We start from the raw sequence: 20,417 nt of genomic DNA on the forward strand, positions 1-20,417 counted from the left end.
TTCTCTGCCCCCTTGTCCGATGAACGGTTAGTAAAGGTCACGGAAGCGTTGTTTTTTTTTGTTTCTTTATTTTTAGCCACGTTTATAGGGAAGATGCATCTCTGGAAGTAAAAGTTTTCCGATTTATCTTAGGATATATTTTTGTTAAATAGTTTTAAAATGCCCACCACTTCATTTTTGTGGGTTTTCAAGATGGATATTTTAGTAGTTTGTAGACATTGACTTCTAAATATGGACTTAAGACTTTAGGATTGTTGTCTGCGAAAAGAGACGTATCTGTATCGGGGAGTTTAATTTTGCATGCTCTTTTCTCCTAAACGGATTTAGGTTATTTGTATGAGCGCGCGCGCGCGTGTGTGTGTGTGTGTGTGTGTGTGTGTGTGTGTGTGTTGGGCAGTTAAAGCACTCACTCGGGGGCAAATCAAGCATTTAAAATTTATGCATGCATTGATTTTCTGAGACATTTGCAACTGATGTTGTGATGTAATTAATGACTGTTACTTAATGAGGGCTTCTGAAATATTTGGACGTTTCAAAGCTCTTAGAATTGAATGGCTCGAGTAGGGTAAAGGCATGACATGATTTGGATTTGATGACTTGTCTTTCATTTGGATGTAGAACATTTAACGAGTCCAAGTCTTTTATTCTGATTTAATATAGGCTGCTGATAAATGCCTACATCTGTTGAAATAAGCAAGGGCACTAAAGTTTAGTAAATTTAATGGAAACATTAACAGTTTGCACGTAGTGAATGATTTAGGCTAGTTTCATTCAATACTTGGCTAAAATGAATAGAATTTGAAGCCAACTCAAATTCATTAACTTAAGTATTTAAATTTTTAGATTGTAATCTTTGACAAAATCTGAAGTGTCTTGCTTGTTACTCCAAAAAACTATAAAGATTATAATTTTCCTTTTAAAGAATTGGACAGATTTTACAAAACTCATCTTTGCATCTTATAAAAACCAACAGCCCCCAAGTTGTTAAAGATTGCTGTGTGTTCTTGGAGACAGTTGGTAATGTTAGATTTATATTTTTAAAATGAAGTGGCTAATCTGGCCAAATAAGGGGAATGTCTTATCCTTGTAGGAGTATCATTTTGTTTTCTCCAGTAACAAAAAAGGGCACCAATGTTGATTTTTTATTTAATTTAATTTTTTAGAGGGTTTCTTGTCTCTCAAATATTAGTGCATTTATATTCCTGGCTCTTTCTCAAAACTTAGGACACAATAAGTAGAGTCTTCATTGGTGTGTTATTTATCGTCATCTGCCTATTTTGCATGGAAGTGGTTATTACTTGGAATGTTTCCATCCTTATATTAGAACAGTCATGTTGGCATTTCATGAGGAAGTTAAAATTCTCATTAGAATTCAGAGTTCTTTGGATCATTTTATTCATTCAGCATGTTGCTCACTCCATATCTACTGGATACAAGGCATCATTCAAGATGCTTTCATATTCATCAAACTATAGGTGTGTAGGTATTCTGTTCAGCTTTGACTTTTTAATTGAGATTTAGTTAGTTCTAAAAATATTTTGGAATAGCAGATATCTGAGCACAGTCTTGCTTAATAGTAAGTAGGATCTTGAATTTTATGTCTAGGTGAACATGCAAAACTTTGTATAGTATTCTCTAGTGTCTTAATTTATTCTTATGACTTAAACATGTTTAACTTCGTTGCCTATCAAATTACTTTTATTTGGCATTGATTTGAAGACTATTTTGGTGAGTGAAACTAAAATTACTATTTTTGATAGGTGGTTTCAGTAGTGTCTACCTCTACCTGGAAATTTGTTGATAAATGAGTAATATTTTAAAGGGAAAAATTCATATGTCACATTAAAATTTCTAGAAAAATCTCAAATTAGTTATTTAGGATGGGAAGTAATATTTGTGTTTATGAGCCTAAAAATAGGTGGAGATTAGTATCTGCAGTCAGTCTACAGATATAATTAGTGATTGAGTTTTGACCAAGAGGAAAGTGGAGATTTATGAGCAGTTTTAAAAGTTTACAGATTTTTTAAAAAAATTGATGTTTATTTCAAGTATGATTGACAAAATTTCATTGTGATTAATCCCCTCTACCTTAAGATTTAAAGTATTTTTAATAGGAAATTAAAACTTTTTTTGGCTCTATGGTATATGTCTAATTAGTTTTTTATTTTTAAAAACAAGACACCGACTTAAAGCAAAAGGAATTTTAAAAAAGTTTTATCAGAAGTCTTATTTTTTAAATGGACTGAGGCTTAGGAGACAAACTATAGAATAGGAAAACTCAAATAATTTTTGGACAATTATTTATTTCTTAGTTTGCATAGTGGAATTAGTTGGTTTGTTAATTTCCCTTTCTAGTCGCCACCTTACTGGTGGTTGCATATTTATGAAGAGATCTTGACACAGAAATTGTATGCTTTTTTACTAGATTTGGGACTCGGATCACATTTCTTGATTACATGGTGTTTTGTTTTGTTTTTTCTTCTTTTCAAAACAGGATTCATGTTTTGCCAGTCTGTTAAAATATGATTACTTATTTTATGTTTTGTAGTGGTATTTACTTACCTTAAAATGATACCACTTTATTAGAAATAATTCTATTTAATTAAATGATTGGGAGCCAGGAGATGTGGCACTGTGATCAGCAGTTAACCTGTAGGAAATCTCCAGCAAGTCAGTTCCATGGGTCCCAGTTATTCATGAAATAAGTGAATTACAACTTTTCTAATCTGAAAATCTGTTTTTGAAATAGAAATAGCAATACATTGTCCCTAATAATTCAACTTTTTCCTTTTGGAGTTTTATTACCGAAAACACAGAAAAGTAGAAATAGAGAAATTAGGCAGATTTTAACATTTTATAAATGTTTTTGATAGTGCCATTGTTAGGTTGTAGTATGATTTCTCTTTGCAAGGATGAAAATTTTTGAGACACTAACCACATTGTTCACTACCTCTTTACCCTATATTTTAGTATGTTTTTCGATATGGTTTAAGTATTAGGTTTAATAAATTATTGGTGGTATTAGATTCTGAGGTGAATAGGAACCATAGGTAGGAATTACTTAGGTATGTATCAAGTACACATTATTTAGAGTGTGCTGATTAATGTGAAAGTTAAGGTGAAAAACACAGACAAGTTTTAGGGAAAAAATATGTAACACTTTAAATGTTTTTGAATCAGGGAATCTCATTCTATATTAAAGATAACAGTACTTTTCAAAATTTAACCAGTATAATTTGGGGTGGGGTGTGCCTTATGAAGTAATTGTGTGTTGCAGAGTTTCCATTTCCGTTTTTAGTAGGGTATCAATGAAATAGTAAGCTTAGCTTGGTAGGCTCTAAAACAGGGCTTTAATGTATCATGATCATCGTAACAAATGAAATGTTAGCTGAAGTGGACAAAACTACATCTTTTCTTATACATGCAATTATTATAATAGTACTTATGTCATTTTTAATAGCGAGACATTTATAAACATTTCAAAATTAAATAAGTACCAATTAAAATCTTAATACCCTTGAATTGGCATTATGTAAAGAGGAAGTTGTATTAGCTTCTCCCTAACTACATAGTGATGTTTTAATTGTTATGGGGTAGAATAATAAGTACGGCAGGAATCTGTTTCCCAGTCTATCAAATGGGCTAATAATAGCACCTGCATTGTAAGATTCTGTGAGTGATAACAGACTGGTACAAGTTACATGCTAATAAGGGTTTGTGTTTGCTATTACTAGAACTACAGTAGTTGTAATAAAGTTCCAATTAGCTTTCTAATGTATTATTCAATTTAAGGAAAACATTATTTCAAAAACATATACATAACTTTCTGAACATAACAGCTACAGTATAAAAAAGGGTACTTTAAAACTTCAGAAAATACTATTAGTATAATTACTTTCAGATTCAAGAATAAAATAATTAAGTCTATGGTATAAAAAAAAAGTATAGTAAATACCAAAAATAAATAATTCTTTAAAAATATTAGGTAGAATATCTAGAAAACTTTTGATGGTCTTTATAGTGATTCAAACAACAGTATTTTTCTGTAACAACATTAAGAAGTATTTCGGTGTTTGAAATATCTAGAATTGATTAGAGGATATATGAAGCTTTTTTCTTTTGATAGGTGACATTTAGGAATATGTGAAGGATCATCTGACTCTTATCCAGAGATTTGTATAATTTAAAATCATCACAGTAGTTTGTATTCTCTTTGGAAATTGTCAGTGTATTGCCAGTGTGGCTTAATGCTATGTGTTTTTTTAATTAAAGAGTTTAATAAAGACTTTCAAAAATTCTTAAGTGTATATTAGGTTAAATACTCTGAATATCAATTTTTCAATCCACTTGGTATTTCTTTATTAGATAACTAGAAACTTCTCTCACTTACTGCAACCATACTCCTCTCTCCCTCCGCCCCCCCAAGTTTGTGGTTATATATATCACTACATATTTGTAGCAAGTATAAAATTGTATTTTACCCAACTTATACTGGATAAATAATACCAAACAGGTATTATTCTTGCTAGTAATTCCCTCACAAAATTTTAGAATTCAGAATGTTATCATACTAAGCAAAGGGGCAGTTATACTACACATACCCATTTAGAAACACTTCCTATTTGAAAGTTTAGTTAACTTTAAGAAAGTCATTACAATGAGTGTATTAGAAAAAAAATTACTAGCAGTAAAAATTTATGTTAAGTTGCCTTCATAATTACATATATAGAGAAAAAAGACTATTTGATAATAGGAACCAAATTGAAAATTTTAAAAATATAGATTTTATTGATATTTTTACAGAGAGGAAGGGAGAGGAACAGAGAGAAACATGGATGAGAGAGAAATACCAATCAGCTGCCTCCTGCACACTCCCCACTGGGTATGTGCCCACAACCAAGGTACATGCCCTTGACCGGAATCTAACCTGGGACCCTTGATTGTGCAGGCCAATGCTCTATCCACTGAGCCAAACCGGTTAGGGCCCAAATTGAAATTTTTATAAATAAATTTAAAATGTGTAAAGTTACCAGTTTCTGTGTTTTTGTTTTTATGAGCTGCTAGATTCGTGAAATGAGTAATTTATGAAAATTAATAAATGACTTAGAAGTTATTAAATATGTTACTGAGCATATGGAATATAGATTGCAAGTATTTTATAACAGATTGGGGAAATGATAGTACTTTTTAAAATTGAATTTGAGAATTGAGGGTACTGAAAAATCAAATTATGATAATGTAAATTGAAATATTTAGATGTAAGCAGCTTTGGTCTCTAGAGAAGGCAGTCATGTTTAAAGCAGGTCTACCTTTGGTTATTTGCCTTAGACACACACACACACTCACACCCTTCCCGAGTGTTTGGAGCTCAAGGATCATTTAAGGAAGAGGACGGTTGGATGAAAAGTTTTGATATTAAGAAAAATTAGGTAGCAACATGGTCTGATACAACTTCTACTTAGTTAAAAGTAATTGAAATTTTAAGAGACATGAGATTTGTATTATAAGGCTAAGTTATTCATGACAGCATAAATGGTGGCAGCCTTCTACAAAGGAAGCACATAAGAAAAATCCATGTAGTGATTCTGGACTCCAGACAGCCTGTTATCATGATGGCATGACCCATTTGGTCTCTGTCATGGATAAATAAGAGGCACATATTTACCTTTGCTTTTGTCACTTGATACTAGTTCAGTTTTGGAGTGTGGAAATATTAAATGCAAGCAACTTGGAGAAATACACATTTTCTTAAACAACTTTACTGCTATTGTATATGTGGTGTTAGTTATTTTGAGTACAGTGTTTGAAACTGAAACTACTAAAAATGAAACTGGGTGTTCTCTTAAAATTACTTATTTTGGCATCTTAAGCCTATACTGTTTAAGAATTTTTCATCTTTAAATTAATAAATAACGAACTTTTACAACAGAATTAGCAAATATGACTTGATTTAAAAACAAAACTTCAAAGTGTATTTAAATAATTAAGCTTTGTTGTGTTTCAAATTTTTACATATCATTGTGTTTTGTGGAAACCTTACTTTTGGATAGGTTTGGGTGTTTTGTTTTCTGTTTTGTGTGTGTGTGTGTGTGTGTGTGTGTGTGTGTGTGTGTTTTAGCAGAATATAGCATGTGATGAATAAAATTTGAAAGCAATATTTTATTTCTTTAAATGAAAAATAGTATTGATAATTGTATTTATCGTACAACTGAATTATCTAAATGAGTTCTTAGGTGGTTGATTAAATCGTGAGTATAAGACAGTCTTTCAAATGTGTTTATTCACAGTTACGAGTAAATAAACCACCAAGATCAATTTTAAAAAAAATCTTTTTCTTTTCTTTTTTTTAAAGTATATTTTTTATTGATTTTTTTACAGAGAGGAAGGGAGAGCGATAGAGAGCTAGAAACATTGATGAGAGAGAAACATCAACCAGCTGCCTCTTGCACACCCCCTACCGGGAATGTGCCCGCAACTAATGTACATGCCCTTGACCAGAATCGAACCTGGAACCCTTCAGTCCGCAGACCAACGCTCGACCACTGAGCCAAACTGGTTTCGGCCCACCAAGATCAATTTTGACACCTAATATGACTCTATGTTAATTTTATTATAAAGAAATCATAGGCAACTAAGAGTACTTCTGAGATCAGTTTTCCAGCTTAGAAGATTTGACTTGAAAGTGATTAAATGGGTTCTAGTAAGTTTATAATAATAAAACATGTGACAATGGAGGGTGTAATATTTTGAGAAGAAAACTGTAATGTAATAAAAATAAGTTAACTTGCAATCATGAGATCTGGGTTTGATTATTGTTTTTCTTTTTAAATGTATGACCTTGGACATACAGCGTAACCTTTGGACTTCAGTTTTCTTTACTTGTGAAGTGGGTAAATACTTGTTTGTGAAGATAAATAAATTTGGAGAATACTTGGCAGTGTGTGTGTGTGTGTGTGTGTGTGTGTGTGTGTCTAGAGAGAGAGATAAAGAGAGGTAGTATGTTGTCCAGGATGCCTTTACAGTCACTATCAGCGTGGCTCGGAGCAAAGCCCTCCACCCCAGCGGACACACATTGGGGGGGAGAGGGGGCTGCGTGTGAGCTGCAGAGGAAACACTTTCTGACTGCTTATTGCTAAGCTCCCTAAGGGCTCCTGGACTATGAGAGGGGGCTGGCTGGGTCAAGAGACCCGTCATCCTAGTGTATGAATTTCATGCACCAGGCCTCTAGTCCTATATAATAAAAGCCTAATATGCAAATTGTCTCCTTATCCGGAAGTTCAGCCAGGGGCAAAGTCAAGCACCCTTGACTCCTCCCCCGGGCCAGCCCTTCCCTGGCCGGCAGCAGTGGCAGGCAGCTGGGGAAGGGGGGCTCCCAGCTGGCAGCCTCTAGGGGCTCTACCTGTGCAGGAATTTCATGCACCGGGCCTCTAGTTTCATATATTTGTCTATGTGAAGATGTGATTGGTAAAATTACTCAGAGAAAACTTGTACACTTGCTTTAATGAATATACATAAAATTTAACATATACTTCGTAATAATGGTAAAAAATTTATAATTATAACTAGAAGTTTTGATAAGTTTAGGGGCTGGGTTATAAAGTGATTAAATAACAAATAGATTTTTTAAATTTATGACTTTTGTTTTTGTGCTAAATAGTCATAAAAATAGTAACTATAGTCCATTAAGCTGACCTTTTATTTAACTTATTTTTAATCCTCAACTGAGGATTTTTTTCTTTTTTCACTAATTTTTAGAGAAAGAGGAAAGGGGAGGGGGGAAAGAGAAACATCTATTGGTTGCTTCCCTTATTTGCCCTGACTAGAAGTCAAAACCGCAAACTAGGTATGTACCCTAACTATAAATCGAACCCACAACCCTTTGGTGTACTGATGATTCTCCAACCAACTGAACCACCCATCCAGAGCTAAGCTGACCTTTTAGTATTTAAAACTAGAACAGAGAGCAAAAGCAGGTAGCCTTTCAGATCTGAAAAAATGCTGAGAAAAATAGATGAGACAATCTGAAAAACATTCTTTTTAGAACTAATCAGCTTTTCTAGAAATGAAGTACCTAGTCAAATTAAATCATATTAGTGGTAATTATGAGGTGGATCTTATTTTTAGAGGGACCTCTTATATACTAGACAAAGGACTGGCATTTTTCTCACAGGTAAACTTAAGTAATTGGAATTAATATATTGATCTAGTCTCACTTGGAAAAGACCCTTAAAAAGATGATCTTCCTTTTTTTTCCTCCTTGTTTAGGTCTAGAAAGGTTTTATATATATTTTATACATACATACATACATATATATATATATACATATACATATATATGTATATATATGTGTATATATATATATATATATATATATATATATATATATATATATATATAAAATATGAAAAGTCAACATGTAAAAGCCTCTTGGTCCTATGATCATCTCCTGATGTGGTGATTTTAAAGTCCTAGTCTTATAGATGAGGACATTGAGACTTCAAGTAAAATGTTTTTCCCATGCTCAGTTAGGAAGCTTAAATCTAGGCAATCTGACTTTAGGGCCCTTAACCAAACTACTGACCTTTTCTTTAAAAATTGAGTAGATAAGTTCTTACTCATAGTATATTTGGTAGAATGTAGTAGTGGCTTCCAGGTTCTTTATATTCTTGTTCCACTGATAACACCTACATTTAAACCATACCTTCCACTGATAATGAGAGCATTTTCTTGGCCGGAGGGGTTAGCTGTTTATATGAAGTAGCATGCTATATAGAAGCAGGTTGGTTTATCCCAAAATGCAGGAGAATAAGCCACTCTAAGAGCTCAGTTTCTTTTCTTTGGTTCTTGCTACAGTTAATATTTTTGGAGATTTTTCTATTGTTCAATTGTAATTTATAATTCTAGAAATACTTTATATAAGCAGTCTGAGAAAGGAGTGCTACATATTTATGATTGGGCCAAGATGGAGAAGTTATGAGCAGAGTTGCCTTTGTTTTGCAGAATTGTATTACTCCTAAGGCTGGAAAAGTTGCTACGTAGAACCAAGGATCATTCTTTAGATCTGGGTAAATTATGGCTGACATGGGCAAACTGTGCAGATCTGTTTTTGCAAGGCTCCTAAGCTAAAGTTAATACTTTTTAAAAGAGTTGCATATAGATAGTATTTCTCATCTGTTTTATATAATGTAACATTTACAAAAAGGCTAATTATGTTTAATTCAAGTTCTAGCCATTAATTATAGACAGTTATCAAAAGATTGTTGTTACTAGTATATTAAGTGATTCTCAATTGGTATTGGAGGTAGGGGCAGGGATATGGAAACTTTGAAAAGGCTCTGGCCAGTCCATAGGTCTAGGAGTAAATCGCAGTAAGGTGGCATCAAGGGTTGCATCCATTGATCAGGCTCTTGTATCTTAGTGGGAGAAGAGATGAAATTTTTATCAAAAGGGGCGTGGATTTAAAAAAGTGGAGCACTACTGATAAATGTCCAGTTTTTATTTTATTTTTTTAAATATATTTTATGGGTTTTCGTACAGCGAGGAAGGGAAAGAGATAGAAACATCAATGAGAGAGAGTCATCGATCAGCTGCCTCTTGCACACCCCCTACTGGGGATATGCCCGCAACCAAGGTACATGCCCTTGACTGGAATCGAACCCGGGGCCCTTCAGTCCCCAAGCCGACGCTCTATCCATTGAGCCAAACCGGTCCCAGCAAATGTCCAGTTTTTAAAATAACTTTTTTAATAGTAATAAAGTTTTATAGTCTTAACCCTTTTGGGGTAGCCTACTTATACCTCTTTTCTAACTTTATTTTTAATTTTCCAAATAGAAGAGGAAACTTTAAAAGTTCTTTTATTCCTTTTTAATTTATTGGGGTGACACTGGTTAAAATTATACAGGTTTTAGGTGCATAGTTCTATAGCACATCATCTATTCACCACCCCAAGTCAGGTCTTCGTCCATTACCATTTATCCCCCCTACACTTTCCACCATACCCCCAATCTCCTCTTCCTGGCAGTCACCACAATGTTGTCCCTGGCTGTGAGTTTTTTCTTTTTCTTTCTCTTTCTTTTCCTATTTGCTCAATACCTCCAAATCCTCTGACCTAGCTTTCCTACCATCACCATAGCTGTCAGCCTGTTCTCTATGAGTCTGTCTCTATTTTGCTTGTTAGTTCATTTTGTTCATAAGATTCCACAGATGAGTGAAGTCACATGGTATTTGTCTTTCTCTGGCTGGTTTATTTCATTTGGCATAATGCTCTGCAGATCTATCTGTTCTGTCACAAAGAGTAAGATTTCTTTTTTTATAGCCAAGTAGTAGTCCATTATGTAAATGTACCATAGTTTTTTTTATCGACTCATCTACAGATGGATAATTGGGCTGCTTCCAAATTTTGGCTATTGTAAATAATGCTGCAATGCACCAAGGGGTGGATATATTCTTTTTAATTAGTGTTTCGGGTTTCAGATAAGCTCCCAGAAGTTAAATTGCAGGGTCATAAAGCAGTTCTATTTTTTATTTTTTGAGGTAATTCCATACTGCTTTCTTTCCACAGTGGTCGTACCAGTCTGCATTCCCACTAACAGTGCACTAGGGTTTCCTTTTCTCCACATCCTTGCCAACGCTTGCATTTTGTTGATTTCTTAATGATAGCCATGCTAACAGGTGTGAGGTAATACCTCATTGTTCATTGGCCCTTTAAAAGGGCACCTGTGTCTTTAGTGGACTTCTGTCTCTCCCTGCTGGTCAGATGCTCTGGTGCTTTTCATAGCCAGATGTTATGTGGGTGCCTCTTCCTGGCTTTTGGTGTTCTGGGCTGGGGGGTGGGAGGCGGGGGAGCTGTTTTGATGTCCACCCCGTGCTTCTCAAGGAGAGCCTGCAGCCAAGACATCCTTCTAGCACCTCAGCTGCCTCCTGTGGGTGCAGGACCAGTTCTTTTCAAATCTCTGCTCTTCCTGTCAGTTTCGATGTGGCTTCTGTAAACCCTTGGTTATGTGACTTCTCTTCAGCTAGTCTTCAGTTGGTTATTCAGGACGACTGTAATTTAGTTGTAATTCTAGTTTGTTCTTGGGAGGAGGTGAGTGCACTTCCACCTACTTTGTTGTCAGCTTGGACCTCCCTCTTTTTAAATTCAAGAGTTTAAAATTTTAATCTTAGTAACGTACAAAAGTAGGATTGATCACATTGATTTTCTTCAGCCATTTTGGTAGAGTATTAGTTTTATCTTTTACTTGTATCCTTAGATTTTTAAGTGCTCCCCTTTACCTATAGGAATTTATGCTCTTGTGCTTATTTTTTTTAATAGTGAGAATGAACTTAAAACATTTCTTTTTCTGGCTCAGTTTAATGTCATCTTAAAACAATATAAAATCTCCTTTATAGCTTGCTTACACACTATTTATTTGTGTGTATATATGCTTACACACTGATGTTTATTTGTGTGTGTAAATACACACGAGCGCGCGCACGTACATATATATGTATATTATATGTTTGAAGCAATTGGTACTGTGGGGTTGGACAATCTGAATATAAGCTCTGAAGTTAGCCTGCCTTGGTTTTATTCTCATCTCTGCCATCCACTAAGTATGTGACCTTTCATGGTTTTACTTTTTTGCACCATAATTTCTTATTAATGGGAATAATAATACATACATACCTTTTAGGGTTTTTAAAATAATTAACTTATATGTAAAACTTAACCACACTTACCCCAAGGGCTAGCATTTTAGTGTAAAGTCATTATGTTTTAGCTCTGTGTTATTAATATTTATCACACTTTAACTTCATAATTTGGTCATATTTTTTATGTGTTGATTATCTAAAGAGCTTGAAAGCAGCTCTAGTCATGGAAAGTAATGGGTATATTAGAACTGAGGGTGGTTTTTGTTTTTCCCAAATGATAATGTATATAAATATTTACTGAGAATTCAAATATAGATATTTTTAAGAAGGCATTTTATTAGAATCTCCCTCTTGTTTTAATTTCCTTTAAGTTATTTAGTAGTGTAAATAAATAAAGTAATAGTTTATTCAAACCAAAAGGCTTAATATTAAAGATAGGGGCTTTTACTTATTTGAAAATTAAAAGTTAAATATGTATAACCATATGAGCTTTTTTTAACTTTTTAATTTGTTTTTGGTTTTACTTTTTAAATATTGACCATGTTTCAATAGTGGCATGGGTTAATGTTCATGAAGAATAATGTTGGGATAAAGATAGTAGCAAGTGATATTTTTTTCATTTTTAAAATTTAATCTTTATTGCACAGATTATTACAATTGTTTCTCCTTCCCCCCCCCCATAGCTCCCCTCCACCCAGTTCCCACCCCACCCTCTGCTCTTACCCCCCCCCCCAGTCCTCATCCATAGGTGTATGATTTTATTCCAGTCTTTTCCTGCACCCCCCACACCCCTTTCTTCCTGATAATTTTCAATCCACCCCCTTTCTTTGCCTGTCTCTATTATATTCACCAGTTTATTCTGTTCCTTAGATTTTAATTCACTTGATTTTTAGGTCTATCTGTTGATAGATATGTATTTGTTCATAATTTTTATCTTTACTTCTTTCTTCTTCCACTTCTTAATGAATACCTTTCAGCATTTCATATAATACTGGTTTGGTGGTGATGAATTTCTTTAGCTTTTTCTTATCTGTGAAGCTCTTTATCTGACCTTCCATTTTGAATGGTAACTTTGCTGGATAGAGTGATATCAGTTGTAGGTTCTTGCTGTTCATCACTTTGAATATTTCTTGCCACTCTTGTCTGGCCAGAAATCAGCTGACAATCTTATGGGTGCTCCCTTGTAGGTAACTGACTTTTTCTGCTCTTAATATTCTCTGTCTTTTGCCCTTGGCATTTTAATTATGATGTGTCTTGGTGTGGTCCTCTTTGGATTCCTTTTGTTTGGGGTTTTATGCACTTCCCTGGACTTTTAATTCTATTTCTTTCACCAGGTGGGGAAAGTTTTCTGTCATCATTTCTTCAAATGCCTCTGTATTCCAAATCTTTGACTTGATTCTTGCGTTCCTCTAGTCTGATGTTGGGTCTTTGTATAATATTTTTTATTTCAGTCAGTGTATGTTTAATTTCTAGTTGGTCCTTCTTCATATCCTCGAGGTTCTCGTTAAACTTATCGGCCTTTTCTAGGAAATTCTTGAAAAATCTTATAACTTTGGTTTTGAATTCTATATCCAGTCATTTGTTCTCCATTTCTTTCATTTGTGGTCTGTTTCTTTGAGTCCGCATTTTCACTGCTTCTCTGAGTTGTTAGGATAGCTTTGTGTGCTAGGTTTCCTATATGGCCCTGTGGGTCAGCCTCCCACAGGGCCATACCTGAGGTGGACACTTTTGGTGCTCCCCTTTGTGGACTGAGTGTACAGCCTTGTTGTAGTTAAGTCTTGATTGTTGTTGGTATCACTGGGAGGAATTGGCTGTGAGTATCAGCTGTGTCTACGCCTGGAAACCTTCTCTATTGGAGACTGCCTTATAGGACCAGACTTGCAAAATTGCAAAAGCCTCTGCACTCAGCTTGGATGGGGTGGAGTCTCAGGGCTGACAATTTTGGCTTCCCATCAGCCCTGCCCTTGTGCACACGCCTCCAGACCTCTGCCTTCCGCAGCTCCCAAGTTTCCACCTGACAGTCCAGTTTCCCCCTGTAAGAGCATGGATCTCCCAGGTGCTGCTCGGAACTGGGTTTCAGTGCAGTTGGAACTGGGTTTCAGTGTAGTTGGAACGGGAGTTCAGTGTAGTCAGGAGCTTTCGACTGACTCCTTCTGCTATGGAAAGGCTTCTGCAACCTCTACAGTCAGACCTCTCTGTGTGCACTTGCACGTGTGCACGCCCCCCCCCCTCCCCCCCTGTCTGCTGAGACCCCCCCAAGTCTCTGAGCCTCCGTGTGCCTATCTCTACAGTCCAAACTCCGCCCGGATGAGCCTGGGTCCACGGGGTTTCGGCCTGAGCTGGTGTTCAGTGCAGTTGGAACTGAGGTTCAGTGCAGAGGGGGCCTTCCTTTCCCCTCCCACAAGCCAGGTGCCCTTCTTCTCTGCGTGCGTGTCTCCCTATCTCAGTGCTTTGTGGCTCCTCTGAGCTGTGAGCTTTTCTCTTTCCTTCTAGTTGTAGATTTTCCACTCAGCAAACTTCCCTGTGGTTTTGGATGATGTCCGTTCTGTCTTTTAGTTGTTATTTTGAAATTGTTGTGCAAGGCAGCAGTTTAGGTGCTTACCTAGGCCTCCATCTTGGTTTCTCAAAAAAAATAATTTCAATTTTTTTCCTTTAATATGTATTGTGTGTGACACAGTTGGGACCAGAAGAACATATATGTTCCCTGTTCTCTTATAGTTTGTGGTGAACTTGAGAATAAAAGCATTAAATCTTTACTCTTTAAATTGTATAATCATAAACTGATAACATAAGTTAAGAAAAAGTCACTGAGTGTATGCACCCAAGCTATATGCAGACTGATTAGGGTAAAGGAAAACAAAATTACACTGGGGGGAAGATGTAAAGCATATAGAAGAGTTGTGTGAAGGGGCTGTGGGGAAGTGAGTGAATCACATTAGAAAAGCCTGACAAGAGAATGCAAGTAAAGAATCTGGAAGAAGATGGGCGTGTCTAATTGTAGAAAATTGGAGCTGGAGGGTGTTTGGCTGGGAATGTGCCTGGTAAAGCAGAGAACCAGGAATGGACCAGAAATGTGTGTCAGGGTTTGTAGACCATGTTAAAGATTTAATCTGCCAAGAATAAGGAAAAGCCTCTTTTAGGTAGGTGTGACTTGACCATAGAGAATAGGTTTGAATGAGGTAGAGGGTGTGAGTAGATGTCAGAAAGATGGTAGTTTATTGCAAAGATGATTTGAAGTTGGACTATTATTGTGGTGAAGGAGAGAGAGAGCTGCATTTAAGGATAGGAAGGACAAATCAGTTGGATTTGGTGAAACTGCTTGGATATTGGGATTGAGATGGGAGGGAGCAATGGACACATATAAAAAAATGACATCTTGGTTTTAGGGTGTGTATTTGGTGTTGCCGTCTTGGGAGGGTTTTGGCATGAGTCTTAAGAGTTCATTTTTACATGGTGAGTTGAGAAGGCTTTGGGACTTCAAAGAAATATGTCTTCTAAGAAAGTTTGATATGTATAAGGACTGTCCAAGAAGAGAGTATATATAGTGTAAAGAAAAGGAGTTCTAGAGCTGATGTCTAGGATCTCAGACCATAAAGAACTTACTGTTTAGTGGCTAAATAGAAGTCAGTGTTTCTGTCTGCAAATTTCATGTGTTCATTTATGTAACAATTTATTAAGCACTCAGTATATATATTGCATTTAGGTACTGGATTGACAGGTGAACAGGGTCTCATTTCATGCTTATGCAGGACATGGACCATAAATTGGTAGTTTTGGTATAGTGTCATGGGTCTTAAGAACCCCCAAAACAAGGCAAGATTGTGGTAGGACCTATATATGTGTTTTTTTCAAGGAAGGTAGAAAGGAACATAACTGTCATTATATTCCACTGGGGGCTGGGTATTATTAAGGAAAATTAATACAGTATAAGTATTACAAAGCGTTGGGGATAGGGTCATAAAGAAACATTTGGGAAGGAGTATATAATGTGCTATGGGAACACATAGAAGGGACAGGTCATGTAAGGCAGTATAGCTTTGACTGAGACTTGAAAGTGAGTGATAGTGGAAGTGGGTGGGTAAAGATTAGATTTTAAGCAGAGAGATCAGCTTGTATAAAGTCTAAAAAGCCAGGAAGCATGAAGAGTTTAAGAATTGAAAGAATCTCTTGTAACTTTAAAATGAAATTTGATTTTGAAAAATTGTAATCATCAAGAAAATATTTAGTCAGGAAAAAATGGATTCATAATATTTTACTAAAAGATGAAATTCTGCAATAAGGATTTTCAGGTTCGTTACCTGAAATGTATTTTGCAAAAAGATTCTTAATACAGGATCATTACAAAATTACCATTAAGAAGTAATCAATTTTCTTGTTAAAATAAAATTTTTACAAGGAGTTTTGGTCAATTTATTTTTTTTTAAATATATTTTATTGATTTTGTACAGAGAGGAAGGGAGAGAGATACAGAGTTAGAAACATTGATGAGAGAGAGTCATCGATCAGCTGCCTCTTGCACACCCCCCACTGGGGATATGCCGGCAACTGAGGTACATGCCCTTGACCGGAATCGAACCCGGGACCCGTCAGTCCCCAAGCCGACGACGCTCTATCCATTGAGCCAAACCGGTTTCGGCAGTTTTGGTCAATTTAAAGAAGTCACATTAGAACAATTATTATGTACAAATTTAGATCTGTAAGGGTCATAAGTATTTTAGATATTTTTCCTTTTAAATTTTATTGTAAGCAAATTAGGAAAGATTAGAGAAAATATAAATATATCTAAAATATTATTTTGGTGTATTTTCTTTTAAATGCTTTGTCTATTTAGCTAATCATACTGAAGCAGATATTTGAAAAAAAGTTGGTTTTTTTTTTTGGTTAAGATGATATTATTAGGGAAAAAGGGATACTATAGCTAATGAGTTTGGGAAATTGTGCATTAAACACAGTTTTATCTTAAGATTTTTCAGAGGTTTTAATGTCATTGCTTTGTGATTCTCAAAAGCAGAGATGTAGTGTGTATAATTTGTATTAGAACCTTTTTCAGAAATATTTAGTCTATCAGTACTTATTGACTGTTGTATGCCACACTGTATAATTTTAAGTCAGTGTGGCAGTATGGCTCCATGCCATCTCCATGACAGGAGTGTATTATGAGGAAAAGTAAAGTAAGTTCCTCTCAATTAGTTTCATCTTAGAAGGATGAATACTAGCTAAATTTTTAGAAATATCATCATGGTCTTCAGAGGTTAGAGTATGATAGTTACTACAAGATGGAATGAAATTATTTAACCCCACACATCTCCAAATCAGTTTTATAAGGAGTTCATACTAAAATTGCCATTACTAAATGAATTAGAGTAGCAATTCTCAAACTTCTTGGCTCATAACCCCTTTACATGAAACTAACTGTGTTTAATGCACAATTTCCCAAACTCATTATATGAATAAAGATTGTTGAAGTTCCTTTGTTTATATAGATTATAATCTCATATTTATCATTTAAAAATAGAAATTTTAAAACATTTTATTTAAATTAAGTTTATTTCACATTACTACAATTGACTTATTTTTTAAATATGCAGTCATTAAATTTTATTTATAAAGCAAATTACTTGAGAACAACGAAAATATAATTTTATGGAGAAAAGATAGGATAAAAAAATTGTATAAAAGTTACATATATAAAAATATGACATATGTGAATGATTATAACATAATGTAAAAATGCAAGGTAAACAGAAGAATGAGCTGGTTTGCTCAATGGATAAAGCATCAGCCTGCAGACTGAAGGGTCCCAGGCACATGCCAAGGGCACGTGCCTGGGTTGCGGGCTCAGTCCCCAGTAGGGGGGTGTGCAGGAGGCAGCCAATCAATGATTCTCATCATTGATGTTTCCATCTCTCTCCCTCTCCATTCCTCTCTAAAATCAATAAAATATATTTTAAAAAATAAAAACAGAAGAATGAAAAAGCCAAAGGGCCATACATCAACATTCTTTTTTATTGTTCCAAGTATTACAAATAGCAGTATACATATCTCCCTTTTTCCCCATTGACCTCCCCCCACATTGCTATAATTAACTTTTAAAATAAAATAATTATTTTCTAAAACAAATTTGTGAGAATAATGTCATTGTTTTACATTTTTTAGAACATTTATTGGCCTTGCTTAATAGAGACAGATTCTTATATACTTTTGTATTCATTCTATTGTAACATCACATGTCATGTGGGCTCTGGAAAACACCAAATAACTCATGAGAAAAATGGGAGTGAAAAGTAAATAGTGTCTTATTATTTGTAATTTTTGCTGAGGAACTCCCAGATGTTTTTTTTTAATAGACTTTGAAAACAGCTGAATTAGAGAGTATTATTATTTAGGTACTACAATGAGAAATTGTTAGTAACTTGATAACCTCTAAATATAAAGTGGTAAAGTAGTATATTTTCTCTCTTTACACTAATATGCAAATATTGTCTACTGAAAATACTGTAGGATAAGTAAATTAGCATTTCATAACATGTTTTCAAATAGTAGCATAAATTAAGCAGTGTTTTGAAGTTATTCCAGAAATGCTCCAACTTCTAGTAGGTAGAGGGTTTTTTTATACAAGTCAAAATATGTTTCAATTAATAGTTGGAATTTGACCTTTATGTTAGGTTGTAGGTAAATAATAAAACTCAGCATAGATGCTCTCTAATTTTTTAAAATTTTGTAATGAAAACATGAACTATCAAGTTTATTTAATCCTGAATTATTCTGGAGATACTGTTTATAATATCAAGCATATAAAATATTTTACTTTATAATTTTACTTTTCTGAAAATTAAAATCTTAAACTAAAGCATACCATTTTAGGTTACAATGCTATGTGTGTGTGTGTGTGTGTGTGTGTGTGTGTATACACATATATATATATATATATAATCAGTATTTGCATTGACTAGCATTTGTTAATTTATAACTTGCTATATTTAGGTTACATTAATTCTTTCATGTTTTTCTTTCTCTGTGGTTTAAATGATGGTTGGGTACCTATTCTGTTCTGTGAGTCAAGTGATTTCACAGAATAAACATGAACTCTTCTCCCAAGTAAACTGAAATGTTAACTATCCAGAACAAATTACTATATTTTTATAAAGAGTACTTACTATAAAGAATTATATCATTTTATTTAGCAAATATTTCATATCTTTTACATAATAGGTGAAGTATTACAGACATTTAGCACCTGATCACTTGCTGCAAATATGTCATCGATTAGGACCTCTTCTTGAACAAGAAATTCCACAAAGTGTTCCTGGAGTACAAACTTTATTAGGAGCTGGAAGACAGTCCTTACTACGCACAAACAAAAGTATGAAAAATTTCTAATAGCATTTAGACATTCTTATTTTTTGGCTTTGTGCCCTATCCTCGTACCTATAAATATGTGTGTTTAATAGGCTGCAAGCATGTTGTGTGGAAAGGATCTGCTCTGGCTGCATTGCATTGTGGAAGACCACCTGAGTCACCAATTAACTATGGTAGCCCACCCAGCATTGGTGAGTTAAGTTTATTTTCAAGTTGATATTCTTTTGGTAAAGAGCTTTTGAAAATAAAATTGTTTTTTATTTACTGTTAAATCAGAGAATTTCATATTATGTAAACTAACATTATCAGATTCTTATATAACTGATCTTAATAGTGAAGAAGTCATCCTATATATAAAAGGCTAATATGCAAATTGTCCCCTTGACTGAGAGTAGGACAAGGGCAAGCGGGGTTGCCTGGCCAACTGCCCACAGCCCCTCCCCCTGGCCGACCCAGCCTGATTGGTCCCAATCAGTGCAAGCCGGCCGGACCCCCACCCTTGCATATATTTGTGCACTGGGCCTCTAGTAATCCTAATATACATATAAAAAACCAAGGGTCCTCACAATCAAAACTGGACAACTGAACAGCAGGCTACATGGGGCGACCAGGCAGGCAGGGGGGCAGTTGGGGGAGACCAGGACAGCAGTCAGGAGAGCAGTTAGGGGCGATCAGGCAGGCAGAGGTGGTTAGGGGTGATCAGGCAAGCAGGCAGGTGAGCAGTTAGAAGCCAGCAGTCTCGATTGTGAGAGGGATGTCCAACTGCTAGACATCCCCCAAGGGTCCCAGATTACAGAGGGTGCAGGCTGGGCTGAGGCGGCCCCCCCCCCTCCCTCCGCCTTGCCCGTGCACAAATTTTGTGCACCAGGCCTCTAGTCTATAATCATAAAAGTGTAATATGCTAATTGGGGGCTCCGAACCAGCTGCTGCGGTGGCAGGGACCAAGCCCCTTGCACGAGTTTCGTGCATTGGGCCTCTGGTAATATAATTATGGAGTGTATATTGTACCTAATTTGGCTAATTAGTACATCAGTATTTTATTTTTACAAAGAATTGTTTACTGCATCGATTTTCAACCATGCATTATTTAGTCAGGGTATTGACCTCTTTTCCCTTAGATTGTGAAATAAAAAATGACAAGAGTGAAAATAATGATAGCCATCTGATGTGAATGCCCAGTCTTAAACCATAAATATACATGTCTTAGAATAGAATTGCATCTTATTGGTCATGTCACATAATAGTGTTATATCTAATTGGTTAATTCTTAGTACCATAAATCCTTATATATAAGTATAGGAACCTAAATTTTTTAAAAGCCACTTGGGAGCAAAAAGTGTAGGCAATTATTATTTTTTTGTAAATCAATATTTTACTTTTTTTAAAATCAAATCTGCAAAAAATGTTACTTTTGTGCTGCAGATTT

The 20,417-nt window shown here is 35.1% G+C and overlaps 1 protein-coding gene across 6 annotated transcripts in view; it reads left to right on the forward strand.

The window, feature by feature from the left end:
* LOC118705044 (pleckstrin homology domain interacting protein) overlaps window positions 1-20,417 on the forward strand; it is a 136,140-nt gene that overhangs the window by 1,631 nt on the left and 114,092 nt on the right. For 5 of the 6 annotated variants that reach the window (XM_045572939.1, XM_036413211.2, XM_036413210.2 and 2 more), the window contains exons 5-6: window positions 18,845-18,995; window positions 19,084-19,182. In XM_045572939.1, coding sequence (XP_045428895.1) covers window positions 18,845-18,995; window positions 19,084-19,182 — 250 coding nt within the window. Of the gene's footprint in view, window positions 1-1,049; window positions 1,484-18,844; window positions 18,996-19,083; window positions 19,183-20,417 lie in introns of those variants that run through there. The other variant, XM_045572940.1, reaches the window with a different exon arrangement.

The sequence above is a fragment of the Pipistrellus kuhlii genome, unplaced genomic scaffold, assembly GCF_014108245.1.
Source record: "Pipistrellus kuhlii isolate mPipKuh1 unplaced genomic scaffold, mPipKuh1.p scaffold_m20_p_5, whole genome shotgun sequence".
NCBI classification, from domain to species: Eukaryota; Metazoa; Chordata; class Mammalia; order Chiroptera; family Vespertilionidae; genus Pipistrellus; species Pipistrellus kuhlii.